Below are 21,911 nucleotides of genomic sequence, written 5' to 3' on the forward strand. Positions count from 1 at the left end.
CTGCTTCTTAATACTCTATATGGAACACAACAAAATTTCACTGTTGCCTGCTTCTGTGACTTGATGGCATTATGAATGAGGAATTTGGGAATACGGTGTCATAGGGAACAAGGACAGTTTCCAAATCCCGTGATTATTTTAAGAGAAAATTGGGCTGCACAAATTGGCTGGTCAAGAGTGTGTGTTTACTGCTGGCTCCTCGGTGGTCCACAACTTTCTGCTAAAGAGGAGTTCATAGAGGAACTGAAGCTTCTCTTGGTAGTGATTCCTAAGCAGGTTTTAGAAGACAACCAAACAGGTACAGTGCGGGATGCTTCCACTGGAGGCCCTTTGCAATGACTTGCATGAATTGTTTCCTTCTGAATCTTGCTACCCAGGTGGAAAATACACTTTGAGGACCCAGCAGTATCTGTGATATAGAAAGTCACTGCCATGCAGTAATGCAGCTGTGCTGGTGTTTGTTGACTGCTGTCGTAGCAGAGAACAGTGACTCCCTTATCAAAATAGGTTATAGTAGGTTTACTTTTGACATTGGTGTTTTGCGTAATGCCACTGTTAACTGGAGGGTGGTTATCTCCAGTACATTCTTGGCTCAATTTCTGGAACAGAAAATGATTTGAAGGGGGGAAAATGGGCAGTGCCTGAGGGCACAATCGTGCTTCCTGTAAGTGACTTAAGGCCATCGTCTGAGATCTAAAATCCATTGATGATTATAGCTGATAGAAGGGAGGAAAATTGGTTTGAAGCAGGTAACGAGTTGATTTAAAGGGGGAAAATGGGCAGTGCCTGAGGGCACAATCGTGCTTCCTGTAAGTGACTTAAGGCCATCGTCTGAGATCTAAAATCCATTGATGATTATAGCTGATAGAAGGGAGGAAAATTGGTTTGAAGCAGGTAATTAGTAAAACTAGTGCCATTCTGTTGGTACTCCTGGCTATTCTGATGGCTTAGATTCCAGTGCAACTAAACTCAGCATGAACAAAAGGAAGATGGGTTTGAGAACTTTTATTTTCAAGGGAGAACACTTTCCTTTTGTCGAGTTGTAAGGATATAACTGGTTTACTTCAGGATCTGCTATGCTTATGGTTTTAAGATATGGAGCATTGTAGCAAAAGTGAGAGCAAGCAATGTAAACACTTCCTCTATTCCCCATGTTTTTCGATGGTTTTTCGCATCCACTTTTTCAGGCGGAACACATGGGTATAAAATCCGTATTTGCCGTCTCGGTCGCAGCCTTCTCCCCATGAAACTATTCCAACTTGATACCAACGGTTGTCATCTGGGTTCTAAAGCAAAGAAAAATGGGATTGGCACAAGGAGCTTGCAGATCTAAGCCTTGTATGGGCCCTGGCCTGTTTAGTGGTGGATACTGCTTTGGAATTCAGACTGGCATCTACTAGATAATGTAGCTCGTTGGAGTAGTTTGGTCTCTACTCCTAAAGTGAGAACTCTCAGCAGTCTCCATCTCTGCTGCTGTTTTTTTTAGGCTATTATGAAAGTTCAGCATAGCACAAACCTAGTTCCATACAGTTTATGAGCTTAAACTTGTTGAATGTACCTTCATTACAAAAGGTCCCCCACTGTCCCCTTCACAAGCATCTCCTCTCTTTGAGTCTTCAGGGCTGTAACCTATAGGAGAGAAGAAAGTCAGATGTTTGACTGTAGGGGGAATGGCTGGTGTTGGCCATCTCTTCTTGAAGTATTGCTGTGTAAACTTTCTGAGAGCCATGAGGCTACTTACTGCTTCTGCCAACTATTGGGCTTAAATTTACAAAACTGCTTTGTGTTTTATGTTACATATGAACGAGCTAACTCTGCTTCTGTCTTTGCAACATTCCTGAATCCACCATGTTCTTCCACCATCCGTGCTCTCATCCCTGTTTTCTTTCATCTTAATAGCTATTGGTGTCAGCTGCCCTTGTGTTCACAGCTGTAGCTTGAGCTGCTGTGCCTTTCTGTTGTCTTAATAACTTATTGGTGTGCAATTGCCGTCCTCATTTTCACCTTCCTGTCATTCTGCAGGCTCTGCTCTTTCTCTCCCCCAATTGACTGTCTTCCTACAGTCTCTCTATGAAGAGCAAAGGGATTTCACTTTAATTCCTGACAAACTAGACAGTATCTTTGCATCTCCCCATCCCCTGTGTATCCCCTTTTATGCTGTCTATCTGCATCTAAGCTATTTTTCAAGACTGTCTAGAAAAAGAAACCATAAGAACGCTGTGGTGTCAGTATACTCATGAAATTGGCTCCCATCCTAACTCAAGCAATTGTATATGTAATTAGATGCCAGTAGCAAAAAAACTCAGTCAAAAATCGCTGGAGATCCGCCTGTAGGAACTGATAAAGTCTGCACAAATTAAGAGTACAGCAGAAAGTGTTAAACTGGTGCAGAAATCCACAGTCTCTCTGTATGTTGAATTCTGTGTTCACTTCTGTTCTCTCTCAGGGAGGGTAGAGTGCCAGAAGAGGTTTTGGAAGGTACAACAAGGATTATCAGAAGTACAAAATGCCTTCTATATTAGGAAACAGTAAATAAGTGCTTCTCAGCTTGGAAGAGAAATGGCAGAGCTTTAAAGGGTCTATACAATGGCATATGACACAGAAGAAATATTTCTTTCTTAAGCTATGAGTATAAATGGGCCCCTCTTTGAATTTTTAGACAGGAAACTTAACAGAACACGAGGAACTACATTTTTCACCCATTCCTAACTAATCTGTGTTGCCACAGAAGTTGTGGGCGTGAGTATGAATAGGTTCCAAAAGGTAAACAGTACCCTTGCTGCCCTGAGACCCCCTGGGAGCTCAGAGCCCTTGTTGGCCAAGTGTCCCCAGTACTACTTACCCGCACAGAACATGTTGTCAGTGACTTTAACTTTGGTGGATGCCTTGCAGACATCCTGGTCTACAATTGGCACGTTGAGCTGTTGCAGAACTGTGGGGAGGTTGCTTGGGCTGGTGGCCCACGTTTCCTTCAGGTTTCCCCAACCGGTTACGCGCCCTTTGTAACCTGCCAGCATCAGCCTGTGGAAGGAAGCGTGAGTATAATCAAATGTGTCCTACCAGCTTTTTTTTTTTTTTTTTTTGGAAGGTCCAAAGGAAGCTTTTGTTAGCCTGTATTTTTAGGGCTGTGGGACGGTCTTCTCACCTCTGCACGACCTCTTTGGTAGGCAGGCAGACAGGATGGATGTAGTCACTGAAGATGACGGGTCTCTTCAAGTGCATGAGTGCAATGTCTCGGTCCATGTTCTCTTTCCAGTTGTACTTGGGATGGATGATGATTTTATCCAAGAGGGCAATCTTCTCTTGGTTCTTTTCATATCTGAAATAATCATGAAGGAAAGAACTCTCTGTACAGTAGCAACTGAGAGTTCTAGGGTTCATGGTGCTCTCAGGTGCTTTTTACCCTCTGAGACAATACTGTTTTTATACTGGAGGCCCCCTTTAGATTTTCTATATTTCTGCTCTCCCTTCCACTTTAACCTTTAGAATCAGTAAAAGCAGCAATTTGACAGCCCCTGTAGATGCTGTTATTGAGAGGCATGTGACATTGGCTGTGGCCTTGGATACTGGATGGTAGCCCAGCCTCATTGTATCTCATTACTCCAAGAGCAAAGCTATTTCGCTGTCGCTTTGTCCAGGCTCTTACTTTGCCCTTACGTGCTTGCCAATCCGCACCAAGATGTCATTTGTAGTTAAGTTCTTGTCCCAGGGTGGATAATAAAGACAATGAGCAGCAGTCAAGACCCATCTGTCACTGATGAGGCTGGCACCACACAGCAGCTCTTGAGGACTCTTTTTGTAGAGCATCACCTGCCTGGAGGAGGAGGAGGGAGGAAGACTTAGCAGGACTGAAGACAGGGTTGGCTCAATGTGTCTTGGCATGAAGAACAGAATTCGCAGTAAGAAGGGAAAAGCATTGTACTACACGAAGACAACCACACAGGTGACTTAGAAAAGTCTTCCCTGGGCATGTATGTTCTATGTCATGGGCCATGTACCCTGTTTCCTTCAGCTGGAGTAGTTTCTCATCCTCTCTGCTCCAGCAAAGCTGGAAAGAGGAAGAGACAAAGACTCTTGCTTTCCCAGACAGTACTTGGCTGAAGAGGTGAGTTTCTTTCTAGCTATTTTAGTATTGCCCTGTTGACCACTTGAAGAAGCTTTGACTGGAAGCCATGGTGCCTACATGCTGCCTGAGATGGAGTAGCCTTTTTACTTCCCCCTGCTTGACCTGAGGAGAAGGGAGACCCGATTCCCCGTGAAGGACTATGCAAATGAAACACTTACCAGGGAGAGCTGCCAACTTCTGCATCGTCCCCGTGCACAACTCTGCCTCCTATGTAGGAGTCCAGGAGCTCCTTCTCACTTCTGTCTGCTACCTTTTTCTTCTCAAATAAAGGACGAGTGCCGCAGTCTGAAAAAACAGGCAATCTGGCTTTGTTGCTCTACCTGATTCACAGAGGAGACATGTCTGCAGTCAGTATGCTAAGCTGGAAGAGCCTAGGAAGGAAGTGCTTACTAGCTCCATGATCATAACTGGAGATGGACTTCTGAAGGTCCTTCAAGGAATTTAAATACCTCTCCCTGCTTTTGACATCATTTGGCAAGCTGGTGTTTCTGAGGAACAGTGAGTGTCCTGTGGGGAAGAAGCTGCAGCCTTTCTACAAAGCGTGATGCTGGTATCTAGAGTTGTTGCTCACCTGCTTCGCCTGCACCAAAAGTTTTGTCATCAAAGAAGGTTTTGAACTCCTGAGTAAGGGTAGTACGTCCTGATATTCCCTCCAACAAGTCAGACTCGTCCAGTAGCGAGCTGTCTGAGAGAGACAGAAAGACAAACGTGGTAAAAGGCTCAGCTGCAGTTTCCATAATTATCCATACACAGCAGGTCAGAGGAAGGAGTGATGTTTTAAAACTGCTCCTCTTTTTAATGCTCCTTGTCCATCATTGGGAGTTGGCTGGGAGAAGAGAGCACTGGAGAGATGTAACAGCTCTGTACGTGTATGGAAGGTTAGTACATGTATATTTGGGCAAACAGGACTTCCACATACGTGGTGCACATAGTTCCCTGCCAGACCAAGCCCTTCACCCTAGTCTCACACACGGCTTTGGTTTGCCACTGCCCCATGGTTGGTCTACCCCAACCAATGCAGGCTTCTAGACAGGACGAGAGGAAATGGCCTCAAGTTACGCCAGGGGAGGTTCAGGCTGGATATTAGGAAGAATTTTTTCACTGAAAGGGTTATCAGACTTTGGAATGGGCTGCCCAGGGAGGTGGTTGAGGCCCCATCCCTGGAGGTGTTCAAAAGACAGGTTGATGTAGTGCTGGGAGGTATGGTTTAGTGATGGTGTTGCTTTTTTTTGTTGTGCAGGTGTCTATTCTTGTCAAAATTAAGTTAATGGTTGGACAAGATGATCTTTAAGGTCCCTTCCAACCTAGAAGATTCTGTGATTCTCACCGCAGTAGCGCAGGTCACAGTATCCAAAGTTGGGTGGTTCATCTGTGACACACCAGACACCCTCATCATCTCCGTCGGGATTCCGACAGTAATTTTCCACCAGCTCCACCGCTGGGGTGATGTGTTTTCCCTGGAGCACCTCTTTTGCTTTCTCAGAGTTCCACGGCAGGCACTTGGCTCCAGACACGGTGACTGAGAGGGTCCCGGTGTAAAGCATGCCTTTCTCTTCTTCACAAGGCTCCACTGGGGCTGGTGGTGCGGCCCGTGGAGTAAATTCTACTGTAGTCCTTTCTTCACCTGGAAAGACAGAGAAGACTTTGCCCTCAGAAGTATTGTCAGCAAATAGCATCGGAGCCCCTTTACTAAAGCCTGGAGTTCCATGGGACAACCCGTTATGTTTAGGAGCTTCCACCATCCTCCCACATGTTTGGTGGCCCTCTATGATATCGCAGTGTCAGAGGTGGTTCTTTATGGGAGGTAAGGTGAGGCTGGCACTACTCATCACACTTCTCTTGGCCACTTGGATGTGAGGGACACTATTGTGTTCCTTTCTGGGGTATCGTTGAGCTCAAGGGCTGGGTAGATGCCTCAGGCATCATAATGCTGCTGTGTAAGAGCCTCCGATGCCTTTCTCTAAAGTGTGTAATGGCCATGTTTGGGGGAGCCTTTTACCATGATATGCTACTGAAATAGCAAATTCAGACCAAAAAACCCCAGCATTATGATCTATTGCTGTCACAAACTAGAGGCAGCTGAGTCAGGATTTTGGGGTGCTCCTGACTGTCAGAACTAGTAGATTCCAGGGGACTGCTGATACCGGCTTTAATATGGATGGAGATTAGTGTAGTCTAGAGAGGAATTTAGCTAAAGTAGATGTGTAGTAGATTCCAGGGGACTGCTGATACCAGATTTAATATGGATGGAGATTAGCGTTGTCTAGAGAGGAATTTAGCTAAAGTAGATGTTTGGGCAACTCGATGGCTTTTCCTCCTCTGCTCCAACTGACCTCTGTGCCTCCAACTGTCCCTCCCTCCTAACCCTCTCCCCTTCCTTAACACATTTATTACAGGTCTTGGTGTGGTGTTATTGGCCAGTGAAGGGCTTGCTGGGGCGTAGTGCTGAGACATACCGCACACTGGGATGGGACACTCCTCCCGTTCCACTGTTGGGTCTCGGGTGTAGCACCATGGCCCTTCTGGGTTGTTGTCTGGATTCCTGCAGTAGTTCTCCTCAAGGTTGGGATAAACGGTGGCATTAAATCTATGAGAGAAAGCTGGTTAGGCTAGGTAGGAAGGAAGGAACCTGCTGGAAAACCCTATAGGGGTGTGTGGGAGATGAACTTACTTAGGTATATGTGGATATTTGCTTGTCCACACTTGACATTCGATCCCTGATTTTGTGTGGCTCATTGTCCCCCGATAGTTCTGGCCCAGCCCAAGAGAGCAGTTACCTGTCAAAATCCCAACGTGGTGTGAGCCAGGGCCAGGAGAAATGGATGTTGCATTTTTCATGGTCAGAAGTACCATCCCACAACTCCCTTGAACTTTTGCTGCATGTATGAGCCCGCACAAAGGCAGGCATTCTCTTCACGGGGTTGGAAAAGCACGTGGCTTAAGCTGAGGGAGCTTGCCCTGAGGCTCTCTGCTTGGCTTTGGCTGTTGATGCAGGTCCAGCCCTTTGGAGAGGCTGGGCTGAGGGGACATCTGACTGTGTCACGAGAAGGATATCTATGCCATGGTTAGTGGGGAAATAGAGAAGAAGAAAGGAATTTCAAGCTCCCCATGTGCTATTTTTCTTTCTAATCAGATGGCTTCACCAACTTCAGGTTTTGTTTTTTTTTTTCCTTATAAACTCTGCAGGAAGCAAGTTCTTGGCACTCACTGTATCTAGGAGATTGAGGTCAACATGGATTTCTTACCTTCTAAACAGGCATCCAGAGCTGCCCTGGACTCTCTTGCGCTCTGACATACTAGTAAAATAAGAAGAAAGAAACACATTATATGAAAGGAATCCAAAGAAGCATCATAGTTTGAAGCAGTTTATCAGCTAGGGACAAAATGCAAGTGCTTTGCCCTGGAAAGTGAGGTCTTGTAAGAGGGTAGGGAGCAATGTCTCCATGATGGGACAGTGCAAACTAAGGGATAGCAGAGCACCTGCAGGACTCGAAGCAACTTACCTTGATATTTTGACCAAAATATTTCCTGTAGAAAGAAAAAGAAAAAAAGTTACATGTTTAAGAGTAGAGACAAAGAGCATCAGACCTTCCTTAGCTGCTGCGCTTCAAACCAGTAGAGAATGCCCCATCACAACAAATGGAACAGGCTAACCTATCTCTGCTGGTACCAATTACTATGGAGTCCAACAAAGCAAAAAAGTCTGGTATGAAACCACGTTCCCACTTATCACACTCAGGAATCAAGAGTTGTTGTAAACTGTTGTTTCGAAAACGACCAAAACCACTTACAAACCTCATCAACCTGCAGAGGAAGCAGAGCCTGTGCTGCAGTGCAGAAGTTCCAGGAGCTGAATCCAGAACTTTTAAGGTCACAGATCCTGTGTAGGTATTGCTCAGCCATTCAGATCTACATCTCTGCTGCACAGCCTGGGCCTGATGGCTTTAGAAATACTCCCTGGAGGTGGTATCTTGCTGGCTTAGAGTCCTAACTGTTCATCTGTTTGCTGTTGTGTTCTTGGGTGTGGAATTCAGTGTGGATACTGGCCTTGGGGGCTAGGAGCAAGTCCCCAAAGGATGCGGAACAAATTTAGCAGATTGAGGGAGTCTGGAAGCCAGAAAAGGGGATGGACTGTGTGAAAGCTTGCTCAAAGGAGTTGCTCTGTGATGTTTGGGACTGTGGCAGTTCTAGGTGTGCAGCTGAACTAGAAGATACAGATCAGGACTGAGAAGATTCTCTCTCCTTTTGCAATTCGTCCTTAAAACAGAAAGGTGGGGAAAAGAACCTGAGCTTTGAGATGGATTCCCTGGAGGGGCTCTAAGAGGGAAAGTCCCTAAGAAAGCCTGAGCTCTCCCTGGGGCACACGGGCATCAGCCTCATCTTTGGCTCCCAAAACTGAGCCGTGCAACCTGCTGGTCTTTCACTACAGGGTTTGGCTGTGGGAATGACACCTGGGAACATCCGTACGTACCGTCTGAGAGGTGGATTCCAGGGCTTCAAAAGCCTCCTCGTGACTGCACGTCTCCTCCAGGCACTCTCGCTCCAGGTTTCCCTTAAGCACCTCTTCCCTCCAACTGTCCCTCCCTCCTAACCCTCTCCCCTTCCTTAACACATTTATTACAGGTCTTGGTGTGGTGTTATTGGCCAGTGAAGGGCTTGCTGGGGCGTAGTGCTGAGACATACCGCACACTGGGATGGGACACTCCTCCCGTTCCACTGTTGGGTCTCGGGTGTAGCACCATGGCCCTTCTGGGTTGTTGTCTGGATTCCTGCAGTAGTTCTCCTCAAGGTTGGGATAAACGGTGGCATTAAATCTATGAGAGAAAGCTGGTTAGGCTAGGTAGGAAGGAAGGAACCTGCTGGAAAACCCTATAGGGGTGTGTGGGAGATGAACTTACTTAGGTATATGTGGATATTTGCTTGTCCACACTTGACATTCGATCCCTGATTTTGTGTGGCTCATTGTCCCCCGATAGTTCTGGCCCAGCCCGAGAGAGCAGTTACCTGTCAAAATCCCAATGTGGTGTGAGCCAGGGCCAGGAGAAATGGATGTTGCATTTTTCATGGTCAGAGGTACCATCCCACAACTCCCTTGAACTTTTGCTGCATGTATGAGCCCGCACAAAGGCAGGCATTCTCTTCACGGGGTTGGAAAAGCACGTGGTTTAAGCTGAGGGAGCTTGCCCTGAGGCTCTCTGCTTGGCTTTGGCTGTTGATGCAGGTCCAGCCCTTTGGAGAGGCTGGGCTGAGGGGACATCTGACTGTGTCACGAGAAGGATATCTATGCCATGGTTAGTGGGGAAATAGAGAAGAAGAAAGGAATTTCAAGCTCCCCATGTGCTATTTTTCTTTCTAATCAGATGGCTTCACCAACTTCAGGTTTTGTTTTTTTTTTTCCTTATAAACTCTGCAGGAAGCAAGTTCTTGGCACTCACTGTATCTAGGAGATTGAGGTCAACATGGATTTCTTACCTTCTAAACAGGCATCCAGAGCTGCCCTGGACTCTCTTGCGCTCTGACATACTAGTAAAATAAGAAGAAAGAAACACATTATATGAAAGGAATCCAAAGAAGCATCATAGTTTGAAGCAGTTTATCAGCTAGGGACAAAATGCAAGTGCTTTGCCCTGGAAAGTGAGGTCTTGTAAGAGGGTAGGGAGCAATGTCTCCATGATGGGACAGTGCAAACTAAGGGATAGCAGAGCACCTGCAGGACTCGAAGCAACTTACCTTGATATTTTGACCAAAATATTTCCTGTAGAAAGAAAAAGAAAAAAAGTTACATGTTTAAGAGTAGAGACAAAGAGCATCAGACCTTCCTTAGCTGCTGCGCTTCAAACCAGTAGAGAATGCCCCATCACAACAAATGGAACAGGCTAACCTATCTCTGCTGGTACCAATTACTATGGAGTCCAACAAAGCAAAAAAGTCTGGTATGAAACCACGTTCCCACTTATCACACTCAGGAATCAAGAGTTGTTGTAAACTGTTGTTTCGAAAACGACCAAAACCACTTACAAACCTCATCAACCTGCAGAGGAAGCAGAGCCTGTGCTGCAGTGCAGAAGTTCCAGGAGCTGAATCCAGAACTTTTAAGGTCACAGATCCTGTGTAGGTATTGCTCAGCCATTCAGATCTACATCTCTGCTGCACAGCCTGGGCCTGATGGCTTTAGAAATACTCCCTGGAGGTGGTATCTTGCTGGCTTAGAGTCCTAACTGTTCATCTGTTTGCTGTTGTGTTCTTGGGTGTGGAATTCAGTGTGGATACTGGCCTTGGGGGCTAGGAGCAAGTCCCCAAAGGATGCGGAACAAATTTAGCAGATTGAGGGAGTCTGGAAGCCAGAAAAGGGGATGGACTGTGTGAAAGCTTGCTCAAAGGAGTTGCTCTGTGATGTTTGGGACTGTGGCAGTTCTAGGTGTGCAGCTGAACTAGAAGATACAGATCAGGACTGAGAAGATTCTCTCTCCTTTTGCAATTCGTCCTTAAAACAGAAAGGTGGGGAAAAGAACCTGAGCTTTGAGATGGATTCCCTGGAGGGGCTCTAAGAGGGAAAGTCCCTAAGAAAGCCTGAGCTCTCCCTGGGGCACACGGGCATCAGCCTCATCTTTGGCTCCCAAAACTGAGCCGTGCAACCTGCTGGTCTTTCACTACAGGGTTTGGCTGTGGGAATGACACCTGGGAACATCCGTACGTACCGTCTGAGAGGTGGATTCCAGGGCTTCAAAAGCCTCCTCGTGACTGCACGTCTCCTCCAGGCACTCTCGCTCCAGGTTTCCCTTAAGCACCTCTTCCAGAAATCCCTTGTTGGCACGTCGAGGGCGCTTGAGCAGTGACAGGGCCTGCCCCTTTTCCAGGAAAACTACCGGGTCAGAACACTGCCAGTCAACGGGCTGCTCGCAGTGGGAGGGCCCCTTCGTCTCCCCTTGCAGTTTCCCAAAATCACAGGCAGCTGATGTGATGATTCCCCCAGCCCAGCCTCCCCCAGGGCACCATACAGAGAGGAGAAGACCCTGTCAGGTCTACCCTGGATGAGCAGAGCAGGCTCCGTAATTCATCCATCGGGGCTCCCACCGCTTGGGCACCAGAAGGGACAGGAATCCTCTGCTCTCCTCGGTAGAGGATCTAGCTAATTTGCAATTAGTAAGAGGCTTGTTTGCTTGGAGCCTGCTACTGCTCCCTGCCAGCCACTGCATTTCTGTCTTGCCAACCTCAGACCACTGCACTAGGCACAGCTCGGTTCCATCGTCATGGTCAGAGACCCTGCTTTGAGACCTGTAGACAGGTCTTCCCCCACACAGCAGTGGGTCAGAGAGGACCTAACCTCATATGAAGAAGAGATAGATGAATTAGAGGCTCTGACAAGAGTGACCAGGAAGGTGCAAATACTGTGTACGACCTAAAATTTAGACAAGGGACAGCTGGGGAGGTAATGGAGAACCACAGCCACCCAGGACAACTGAGGAACTGTAGGCCAAAAAGGCTCACAGTTGTGTTACGGGTGGTCCTTGACTGAACCACCTTCCCCACCATCTCCCCAGGTGACCCACAGAATCCACCAAGCTCTTGTCATCAGTTGCTGGATGCTGGTGGCATCCTCCCGTGCCAGAAAGCTCCCTCTTGACTCCATTCTCAGCACCTTCAAGCTTTTAGAAGCTCCTCCTGCCTTACCAAGAAAACCCACCAGCAGCTTTACCCCCGGAAAGAAATAACCCCATCTTTCTTCTTCCTGTCACCCACTGATGATGTCCTTCACCCTCTGCCCTTGGGTCTTACCTCCGGCATGGCTCAGGGTGAGGTGCAGAAGGCTGGAGAAGAGCAGGCCCCTCAGGACCAGGGTTTTGTTGGGCGCCATGCTGTACAGCCCTGGCCGCAGGGGGAACACAGAGGGAGCAGAATAAGCAGAGTCACAGCCCCGCTGGGTTAATATTGAACCAGAATGAAGAAACAGGACTCCAGAGGTCGTGGTGTGTCAGGGACAGCGGGACCGAGGCTCCTCTTATCCCTCCTCTCTTGGCATCTCTCCCTCCCCTCAGGGCATCTTCATTTTCTTATTTGCTGGAAGCCAAGCGAAACGTCTCCGGTTCTCCACAGGACTAAAATTAGCATCTCATTTCATAACAGGGGAGGAGGAAGGAGGAGTGAGAGGACGGGCTTGTCCCAGGGCACAGAGATCTCAGGCTGCCACACGGAGGTCTCTGCCAGCTTATGGCCACCCCCACCCAGAGCAGCTCACCCCTTTTTCCTCAGCGCCACCCCCTTCCCGTGCGGCTCTTGGCACCATCACTCTTGGCCACTGACTCTTCTTGGCACCATCACTCTTGGCCACTGACTCTTCTTGGAGGCCATACTCCAGCAGCCTTGCCTGCAGCAAGACTTTGAGAGCACCTTAACCCTTCCCAGGCCTCTCTTGAGCTCCAAGCCCCTCCTGCTTTTTCCCCCCTAAAGCCCAATTGTCTTTTCTCCCCGCAGTTATCTGCAAGTTCAGCCCATTCAGGCAATTTAAATAGTCCTCCCAGTTTGGCCAGCAGTCCCACTGGCAGGGCATACTTCCCACGGCGTTAGTTGCCAGTGGAGTGGAGGAGGGTGAAGCGGCATGAAGTTGGGGCTACCCCTTTCATATCCCACACTTGAGTGAAATATTCTCAAGTACAGTTGAAAGGAAAGAGAAGCTCTGACGAGCAAGGAGGTAGCACCCCCCAAAACCAGCCAGGAAAACCAGGGCTTCCAGGAACAGGAAAGTGAAAATAGTTTGGATATCGTGACACCAGCTCATAAGTCAAGAGTTGGGCAAGCTCTGATGTTCCTCCAGCAAGTAGAGAGTTGGCAGAGCGAGTGAGAAAGCAGCAGAAAGCAGGGCAGGGTGGGGGTAATGTTCCTCCAGCAAGCAGAGAGATGGCAGAGCGAGAGAGAAAGCAGGGCAGGGTGGGGGTAGTCTCAGGAACCAGCAGAGAAGTGGTTGCTGCCAGCAGGGAGCATGGTTTGTGCTGTGCCTCCGTGCGGCAGGTCCATCTGTAATGTTTATCTCCATAGCAGGAGGGCAAATATTAGCATTAGGGTGGCTGAGGAATGACTCTGGGGCCACTGGTACAAAGAGCAGTTGCACGGGTTCCCTCCCTCATCCCCTTCTCACCCACCCACACACCCTCCCTGGATTTTGGAGAGACGCCTTTAGGACTAGTGGAGATGACCTGGGTGGAGAAGCGTGTGTGCCCAAGGATCAGGCAGGGCCTTAGGAACACCTTCCTAAATGCTACTTCCCAGGGAGAAGCAGCATCTAGGAGGAAGGAGCAGGCAGGGACAGGATGGAGGTGTCAGGGCACAAGCAGGTTTTGGAAGAGTGGTGAAATCAGAGCTACTGCTGTCCCACACAGCAGCCACCACCACTGCTCCTCGCAGCCATGGGAGGAGGCACAAACAGGTATGGCAAGCCCAGCTGGCAAGCAGAGGACCTCAGTCAGCTGACAGGGAGAAGAGGACAGCAGCGAGGACAGCTTCTTTGCTCTCTATATGAGAAATTGGTTTTGGTCTCACACTGCAGGTGGGACAAGTGACCTCAGGGCAGCTTTCACCAGGTGTAACTGAGCAAATCCATATGGATGTGAACGCAGGGAAGAAATATCACCAAAGGAAGACATGCCACCACCCCCTTCCTGGTTGTCGTGATGAGAGGCAGATGCTGCTGTGTTTTGTGGAGGGGTAATAATAGAATGGTTAGAAGTGGAAGGGCCCTTAAAGGTAATTGAGTTCTAACCCCCCCTGCCATGGGCAGGGACCCCTCCCACCAGAGCAGGTTGCTCCAAGCCCCATCCAGCCTGGCCTTGAACCCCTCCAGGGATGGGACATCCACAGCTTCTCTGGGCAACCTGGGCCAGGGTCTCACCACCCTCATTGGAAAGAATTTCTTCCTGGTATCTCATCTAAATCTCCCCTCTTTCAGTTTAAAACTGTTACCCCTCATCCTATGGCTCCACTCCTATGGAGTCCCTCCCCATCTCTCCTGTAGCCCCTTTAGGTACTGGAAGGGGCTCTAAGGTCTCCTCGGAGCCTTCTCTTCTCCAGGCTGAACAACACCAACCTTCTCAGCCTGTCTTCATACGAGAGGTGCTCCAGCCCTCTGATCATCTTCATGGCCTCTGTGCAAGTATTCAATATGGATCCCAATAACAAAGGCACCCAGGCTCTGTAAAGCATTGATTAAAATACCATTTTATACCACGAGAAGGCAAAAGGGAATAGCATTAGATAATCTTATGTCCTTTCAAGTGCTGGGAACACCGAGTAGCACAGCATCACCCTATGCCATCCTGCACCAATAGTGTCTCTGCTGAGGTTCATCAGCGTCGTGGTCTTCAAGTTTTTTATAGGATTTTCTCAGAAGTAAATAACTGTAATTTCTGCTGTCAATCAGAAGGATGTCCACGTAAGAATATGCTGCTTCACTCTTAAGATAAAGACAAGGACACGGTGGTGGCATCAGCACCCGGTGCCAAGCGGAAGCAACCTGGAGGATCCCCAGTTAGGTTTAGCCAGGTGAGTTTATCTGGCCAAGTGGTGTGTGCAGCACTGCTCTGCACCTTCTCGTGTCAACTTACGTGGCTCACCAGAGTATTGCACTTTATAAAAGCTTCCAATATTCTCAGTAATTTTATTTTTTTTTCCATTCCTGCATCCCTCTCTGTCTCTTCTTTATAATAACCAGGCAGCCTTTACGCTGCAGCTTAAGTCAACTTTCTTATGCTTTTACCACCTTCTTATCTTTGCTTTAAAGGAAAGGTGTTAGCATCTCTCATGGCATTGTGCCTTATATAGGGTTAACTTAAAGCAATGCTAGAATACAGCAGTTAAGCTTGGTTATAAGGTATAAATATCTTCTAATACTTACCTATGGCATCTTCTCTTAACGTTACTTCTGCTCTGGATCCTGCTTCATTCTGTTACTTAACCATGTGCTTAAAAAAAACTTTACTGAAACCCACTATTCTGTCACTACGTCTGGCTGCTGCTTTTCCAGTTGCTGGACTTCTTTCCCTCCATGAAATAGGACAAACCCACCTACCAAAGCCATTAGGTTGTTAACTGTAACTGCTGTTTATCTCAAGATTACTCAAGGATGGACTTAAGTCCATCACTTAAGTTTCAACTACTTCTTTACATTGTTTTTGCTTTGTAATTGGAGACTTTCACTACATCCTGGGACATTTTCCAGCCCTTTCTGGTAGCTTACGACAACGTTAGTAATTAAAGGTGCTGGCTCTTCACATTATAGCCTTTTCTTGTTTTGTAATGTGCTTCTCTGTTTCTCCCATTCTTGTGGTCAGCCTCTGCCGCAGGACAGCGTGTATCTGCTGTCCCCTCTCCAGGGCTTTCACTTCCACCTCTCGAACATTTAACTCTTCCATCTGTTCACTGTTCCTGTAAATGAGTTTTTGTAATTTCGTTTTCTTTCTGCCTTCACGCACCCATGAGTAATGGATGCTATTTTCTTTCTTAGGCTAAGAGAGTTAGGATTCATACATTTACCCTCCCAGAGTTATGGCTTTCAACGCAGGTGGGAGTTTTGATGTCTCCCCTCCCTTGGTCATGTTTAAGCCAGTTTAGAACTTGGCCAAGGGTTGAAGCCTGGCTGCAGTGTGAGGTTTAAGTGTAACACTTAAGTTTATGTGCATGCCTGATACCTGGTGAGGTTCCACCAGCATGAAGGACCCCAACCATCCAACAGACCTGGGCCAGAGCGTTACAGCAGCATCCTGAAGCCCTGCCAGCATGGTAGAGTCCAGATGTCTAATCAGACCATGGCACTGCCCCCACCCGTGTTGATGTTCACCAGCATCACGGTGTTCAGGGCTCTCATAGGATTTTCTTAGGGGTAAACAACTTTCTTCATCGTTTCGCTGTCAAGCAAAGGGTTGTTCACATAAAAATACTTCTGAGATAAAGACAGGGTGGTGGCATCATCACCAGGTCCCCAGTGGGAGCCACCTATGGGCTCCTCAGTCAGGGTTAGCCCGCAAAATTTATCCTGCAGCCATGTGATATGTGCAGCACAGCACAGATGTGCCTCTGCCCACTGAGATCAACTGTTCAGTGAATAATTCTTCCATGAGGACCTCCGAATTCATAGTTGCTCCCACCTTTTCTGCCCTGCTTTCTCAGAATAAAGAAGGTAGTTACAGGTCAGCAGATTAAGCAATAGGGGCCCGGATTCTCCCTTTCTCTCCCTCCCCCCCCAGGTTGCTCCCCCTTCTTTCCCGTTTCTGCTGTGACAGAGGGCACAGGCTTCGAACAACAGCACACGCGCCCAGCGAGAACACTTTGCAGCTGTGTCAATATTTGAAAACTGCAAGAGTTAGGATGGGCACCGACGGGCAGGAGCGCAGCAGGAAGCACTGTGTGGCTTCACGTCCCTCCTCCTCCCACACCTCTGCTCCCCCTGGTCCCTCTCCAAGCACCCAGGGCAAGGACCGAGCTCATCCGCCTCCCGACTTCGAAGAAAATACCTTAAAAAGTAAGGATACCCAAAGGTTTATTTATCCTGATTCACCTTCCAACCTCACGTCACATCAAAATGTCATCGGTCGGACTCTTAGCACTTTGTCTACAAACTAGTTGTAGAAGTTCATGGAAGAAAGTTGAGCGCAGGAAGTACAAAGAGCAGCTTTTTGGTGAATTCATAGTGCCTCAAAAGGGAACTGTGCTGATGATGACTCCCCGGTGACACTACACCCCCCTCTTGTGCACCGGGCACGGTGCCCAAGGAATTCAGGCCCTTAAACAAAACTTTTTTTTGGGGGAAACGCCAATGTTTGAGAGCGGCAAGGTCAAGACCAAGAAGAGCTAAAACTGTGGATGCGGCAAATGGAAGCAATGTTTGTGTGACACGTGAAAAGGGAGTGCAAGGTGGGCAAGTCTGACAAACTGCTGTGTGGGCTGGTTTTGGTCTCTTCCTATAAGGAAAGACATTTCCTACAAGGAAAGACATTGAAGTGCTGGAGTGTGTCCAGAGGAGAGCCACCAAGCTGGTGAGGGGTCTGGAGAACAAGTCCTATGAGGAGAAGCTGAGGGAACTTTAGCTTGGAGAAGAGGAGGCTGAGGGGAGACCTCATTGCCCTCTACAACTCCCTGAAAGGAGGTGGTAGAGAGGTGGGGGTTGGCCTCTTCTCCCAAAGGAATAATGACAGGACCAGAGGGAATGGTCTGAAGCTGTGGCAGGGGAGGTTTAGATTAGATATTAGGAAGAATGACTTTCCTGAGAGGGTGGTCAGGCACTGGGACAGCCTGCCCAGGGAGGTGGTGGAGGTATTTAAGAAACATGTAGACATGGCTCTTCAGGGCATGCTCTAGTGCCCAAGATTATTGGTTTGTGGTGAGGTGTTGTGTGTGGGATTTAGTTGGTGGGTGGTGGTTTGGGGTTTGTTGGGGTTTTTTTTGTTTGGTTGGTTGGTTTTTTTTTTAATGTGGTTGGACTCGATCTCAGAGGTCCCTTCCAACCACTAAGATTCTGTGATAAGGGCCTGGACACAGTACAGGTGGCATGGGGAACTGTGCACTTCTTTCCTGAAATGGGACCAGTTTCCTTCAGCACACCTCAAGTCAGCCACCAAGGACTGAAGCTGGAGCAGTGGAACTGCTGGGGTGTAGCTGTGGTGGTGCTGCCTTCTAGCTTCCTGCTGCTAGGAACAGGAAAGAAGCGGAGGAGAAAGAGCAAGATTAATGAACCCAACTTGAACGTGAAGAGAAAGGCAGAATGTTCCAAGCCTACCCAGATGAACTGTTGGTCCCTTACCTGGAGAGGTGAGGAGCCTCTCAGGTGGGGACAGTGAAAACTGCACTGTACAAGGCACTTGGCACAGTGAGACACGAAGCTGTCCTTCCACGTCCTCAGACAGACCATCCACTCACTCTATGGCCAGGAAGCTGACAGCGAGCAGAAAGAGGTGACAGTGGAGAAGGAATGCTCAGCCCTAGCTCCAAGGCAGGACTTTGCTTCTGCTAATTGTGGCAAATGCTCTTCAAATAACCCACCACAGAGTCACCTGGTGCTTCCCAGCAAAGCCTAGCATCAGCATCACTTTCAAATGATCAGAAGTGCTGGTGAGCTCCAAGAGTAAAAGCCCAGGAAAGTGCTTGAATAGCAACAGTTAATTAGAGGAAGAAAAACTTGAAAGGAAGGTGTTCAAAGTGGCTGCTTTGAGACTTTTCCTGCCTTCCCCACGGTGCACTGTCACCCACCCACAGTGGAACAGAAGCACTGCTCATAAATAACACCGTGGGTGTCCTCTCCAAGAAGTTATTCCCATCAACAGCCAATGCCTTCCCTGCCACCAGGCCCGGCATGTGGCACGTGCAGGTTTATACCTCCAAGGGACAGCTCCCAAAAAGCCCCAGGCCTACCCAGGCAGCTACCTCCAAGACTGCTAATTCTGCCTGGGGCTGTGCCACAGGACCCAACAAGGCAGAGAGACACGAGAGCTAGGTATTTTGTTGCTTTTTTAACCCGTTTTAATACATACAGAAGATCAAGCAGGGGCAGGCTGGGACAGTCACGTCCCAGTCTCCACCTCCACCACTTCTGCCACTGCTCCGAAGCCCACCCCCTCCTGGATGATGACCACATCGCTTGGTGAGCTCTCCTCCACTAAAATGCACTTGTCCTCCTGCTCGCAGACGGCCATTTCAACCATGTCCTTTGCCAGTGGCAAGTGCCCAGCAGGTCCCCCGTCTGCCCCAGGATGTAGGGGGCTGCCTCCAGGCTGGTAAGTGGCAACACAGGGAGCACTGGCTGTGATCAGCAGCTCAGCCTCATCTGCTGGCCCTGGCACCTCCACCACGAGCAAGGTGGGCTCTACCACAACCTCCTCCTGATGGCCCTTCCTCTCAGGCCTTTTCCTTGCCGCCTGGGCTAGGTCCACAGCAAGCGAGGCCACTGCAGCGCTGAGCTCCTCGGGGTCCTTCTCCACCTTGTGGGTGAGGAGGTGGCGCGCCAGGCTCTGGGGGAAGGCGTAGCCCATGCCACAGAGCTGACACTTGTAGGGCTTGTCGGCCTGGTGGGACTTCTGGTGGCGCCGCAGCTTGGTGGCCAGGGTGTAGGACCTGCCGCAGCGCTCGCAGCGGAAGGGGCGCTCGCCGGTGTGCAAGCGCTCGTGGGCGCGCAGGGTGTGGGGGTCCCGCAGCTCCTTGCCGCAGAGGGTGCAGAGGTGGGCTTCCCCCGTGTGGGAGATGAGGTGTCGCCGCAGCTCCGGCAGCTTGGGGAAGGCATCGCCGCAGAAGCGGCACCGGTGGGGCTTCTCCCCCGTGTGGAGCCGCAGGTGGTCGCGCAGGCCGCTCCGCTGTCGGAAGTCCTTGGGGCAGTGAGGGCAGGCGTAGGGGCGCTCCCCCGTGTGCAGGCGCATGTGGTTGCGCAAGGAGCCAGGGGTGGCCAGTTGGCGCCCGCATACGGCACACGGGCAACCCTTGGGACCAGCTGGGCCAGTGGTGGTGGTGGCCAGGTGGATCTTCTTGTGAACGCGGAGGGAGGGACGGCGCGCGAAGGCCTTGCCGCACTGCTCGCAGGAGAAGGGGCGCTGGCCGGTGTGTAGGACCTGGTGGTCCTGCAGGTCCCGCTTGGTGCAGTAAGCCTTGTCGCACTGGGTGCACTGGAAAGGCCGCACGCCCCGGTGGGCCAACAGGTGGGCCTTGAAGCTCTCCTCCGAGCTATAGGTCTTGCCGCACTCCGTGCACAGGAAGGGCTTGTGGCCAGCGTGGACAAAGCGGTGCTTCTTGAGGTGGCACAGCTGCAGGAAGGCTTTGCCACACTCCCCACAGCGGTACCTGCGCTTGGTCATCTCCTTCTGGGACACAGCTTTTGGCCTGCCGGAACGACCCTCCACCAGTTCTGTATCCTTCTCCTGCTCTTCAGGTCCCTCCAGTGGGCCCTTTTCCCCATGCTCTGGGGATGCCGGTTTGGAGTCTTTGGAAGCTTCGCTCTCTTTCTCACAAGTCTCTACACTCTCTCCTTCAGAAGGACTGGGCTGCTGGGGTTCCTGCCCAGTTGTCCTGCCACCACAGTTCTGCAGGCACTTGTGGCACTGGCTGGCCGGAGCATGCACCTTGCACGGCTTGACAACCCAGCAAGCACTGAGTTGAACCCCATTTGAGGGCGACAACAGATCCAGGTCTTCTGGACATGCCTCTTTATGCCCCATCTCAACTTTTTCTGCTGCAGATCTGGGATCCACACCCTCATCCAATTCTTGCTTGCACCTTCCGTTGACCTTAATGCTTGAGATGGCCTCAAGGTGCTGATTCTCAGTCCTTAGCACCTTGGCTTGCCACGGCTCATGTTTGGAAGTTGTGCTTTCCTCTTCTTGCAGCCCGTGGAAACACTTGGTGACCGGCCTCCTATCCTCAGCAGGGACATCAAGGACTGTGGTTTCATCAGCTACCACCTTGGAGACACAGGGATCCCCTGCACAAAGACAAAAGCATCCTCAATGAAGTCAGTGGTGGCTACTGCTATATGACACGATTGCTGCAGCATCAGAGAATCGTGAACCTCGGAGACAGATAATCTGCCATCCAGTAATTCTGGGGCTCTGGCATGAAAAACGTTACTTCTATGACCTTTTTCTTTTTTCATTTAACCTGGGAGAGGTGGGGGAGGCCTCAGTTCTCTCACCACTGACAGTATCAGAGCCGTATTTCTAGTGGGTCATGGGTGGCATTTCTAAGTGAAGCGTGGCCAGCAGGTCGCAGGAGGTGATTCTACTCCTCTACTCTGTGCTTGTGAGACCCCACCTGGAGTGCGGTGTCCAGCTCTGGAGTCCTCAACACAGAAAGGACATGGACTTGTAGGAACAGGTTCCCCCACCTGTTGGGTCCAGCGGAGGGCCACAGAGATGATCAGAGGGATGGAGCACCTCTGCTATGAAGACAGGTTGAGAAAGTTGGGGTTATTCAGCCTGGAGAAAAGAAGGCTCTGGGGAGACCTTATAGTGGCCTTTGAGTATCTGAAGGGGCTACAGGAGAGATGGGGAGGGACTCTTGATCAGGGAGGGGAGTGACAGGATGAGGTGTGATGGTTTTAAGCTGAAAGAGGGGAGATTTAGATGAGATATCAGGAAGAAATTCTTTCCTGTGAGGGTGGTGAGACACTGGAACAGGTTGCTCAGAGAAGCTGTGGCTGCCCCATCCCTGGAGGGGTTCAAGGCCAGCCTGGATGGGGCTTGGAGCAACCTGCTCTGGTGGGAGGTGTCCCTGCCCAGAGCAGGGGGGCTGGAACTGGATGATCTTTGAGGTCCCTTCCAACTCCATAACCGTTCTATGACTCTATGCCCGGCACAGAAGCGGCTGGCACCCTCCTCTCTCACCTGGTCGCTCTTAAAGCCACGCCAGGTCGGGGCAGCAGCCCCGGGAGGGCTACGGGGGGGACACGAAGCAGCACAGACACCGAGTGGGGGGGACGGCCATCACCCTCCCGGGAACCAAAGCACCCCCAGGCCCGGGGGAGGCCTCGTTTCACCCACCTGCGCGGGGCCGCCGTTCTTCCTCCTCCTCCTCCGGCCAGTAGAGCAGCTCCTCACCCGCCGCGATGTGCCGCCGGGCCCACAGCCGCCCGCCCTCCCGGCCCCGCCACACGTTGGCCTCCTCCTCCCCGGGGCTCCGCTGCACCAGGCTGCAAGGCACGGCGCCACAGGGGTCGGCCGCGGGGGCACGGCCCGCCTCGGCCCGCATCCCCGCCCGCCGGTACTCACCTCCTCCAGCACAGCCCCGCCGCCGCCTTCTCCCGGGCCCCACCGGGCGGCCC

At 50.1% G+C, this 21,911-nt stretch overlaps 2 protein-coding genes across 3 annotated transcripts; both read right to left on the minus strand.

Moving 5' to 3' along the window:
- Nucleotides 1-990: 990 nt before the first annotated feature.
- Nucleotides 991-12,120, minus strand: F2 (coagulation factor II (thrombin)). 2 transcript variants are annotated; one of them, XM_014950141.1, is made up of 15 exons: nucleotides 11,903-12,120; nucleotides 10,915-10,988; nucleotides 8,598-8,687; nucleotides 7,630-7,654; nucleotides 7,372-7,422; nucleotides 6,798-6,903; nucleotides 6,583-6,713; nucleotides 5,454-5,750; nucleotides 4,698-4,811; nucleotides 4,285-4,411; nucleotides 3,647-3,814; nucleotides 3,146-3,319; nucleotides 2,843-3,021; nucleotides 1,559-1,629; nucleotides 991-1,286 (listed from the first exon to the last, which is right to left on the minus strand). In XM_014950141.1, exons 1-15 carry the CDS (start codon nucleotides 11,979-11,981, stop codon nucleotides 1,143-1,145), a joined length of 1,830 nt encoding a protein of 609 aa, XP_014805627.1. In that variant the 5' UTR covers nucleotides 11,982-12,120; the 3' UTR covers nucleotides 991-1,142. The 2 variants fall into 2 exon arrangements, with proteins under 2 accessions (XP_014805627.1, XP_014805626.1); XM_014950140.1 differs by lacking the exons at nucleotides 6,583-6,713; nucleotides 6,798-6,903; nucleotides 7,372-7,422; nucleotides 7,630-7,654; nucleotides 8,598-8,687 and adding exons at nucleotides 8,810-8,940; nucleotides 9,025-9,130; nucleotides 9,599-9,649; nucleotides 9,857-9,881 and having other exon boundaries at nucleotides 10,825-10,988; nucleotides 11,903-12,119.
- A 6,491-nt stretch (nucleotides 12,121-18,611) lies between these two features.
- Nucleotides 18,612-21,887, minus strand: ZNF408 (zinc finger protein 408). The gene is made up of 2 exons (XM_014950162.1): nucleotides 21,631-21,887; nucleotides 18,612-20,573 (listed from the first exon to the last, which is right to left on the minus strand). The coding sequence occupies exons 1-2, from the start codon at nucleotides 21,836-21,838 to the stop codon at nucleotides 18,670-18,672; spliced, it is 2,112 nt and encodes a 703-aa protein (XP_014805648.1). The 5' UTR covers nucleotides 21,839-21,887; the 3' UTR covers nucleotides 18,612-18,669.
- Between the last annotated feature and the right edge of the window lie 24 nt (nucleotides 21,888-21,911).

Source organism: Calidris pugnax, unplaced genomic scaffold (genome assembly GCF_001431845.1).
Source record: "Calidris pugnax isolate Ruff unplaced genomic scaffold, ASM143184v1 scaffold68, whole genome shotgun sequence".
NCBI classification, from domain to species: Eukaryota; Metazoa; Chordata; class Aves; order Charadriiformes; family Scolopacidae; genus Calidris; species Calidris pugnax.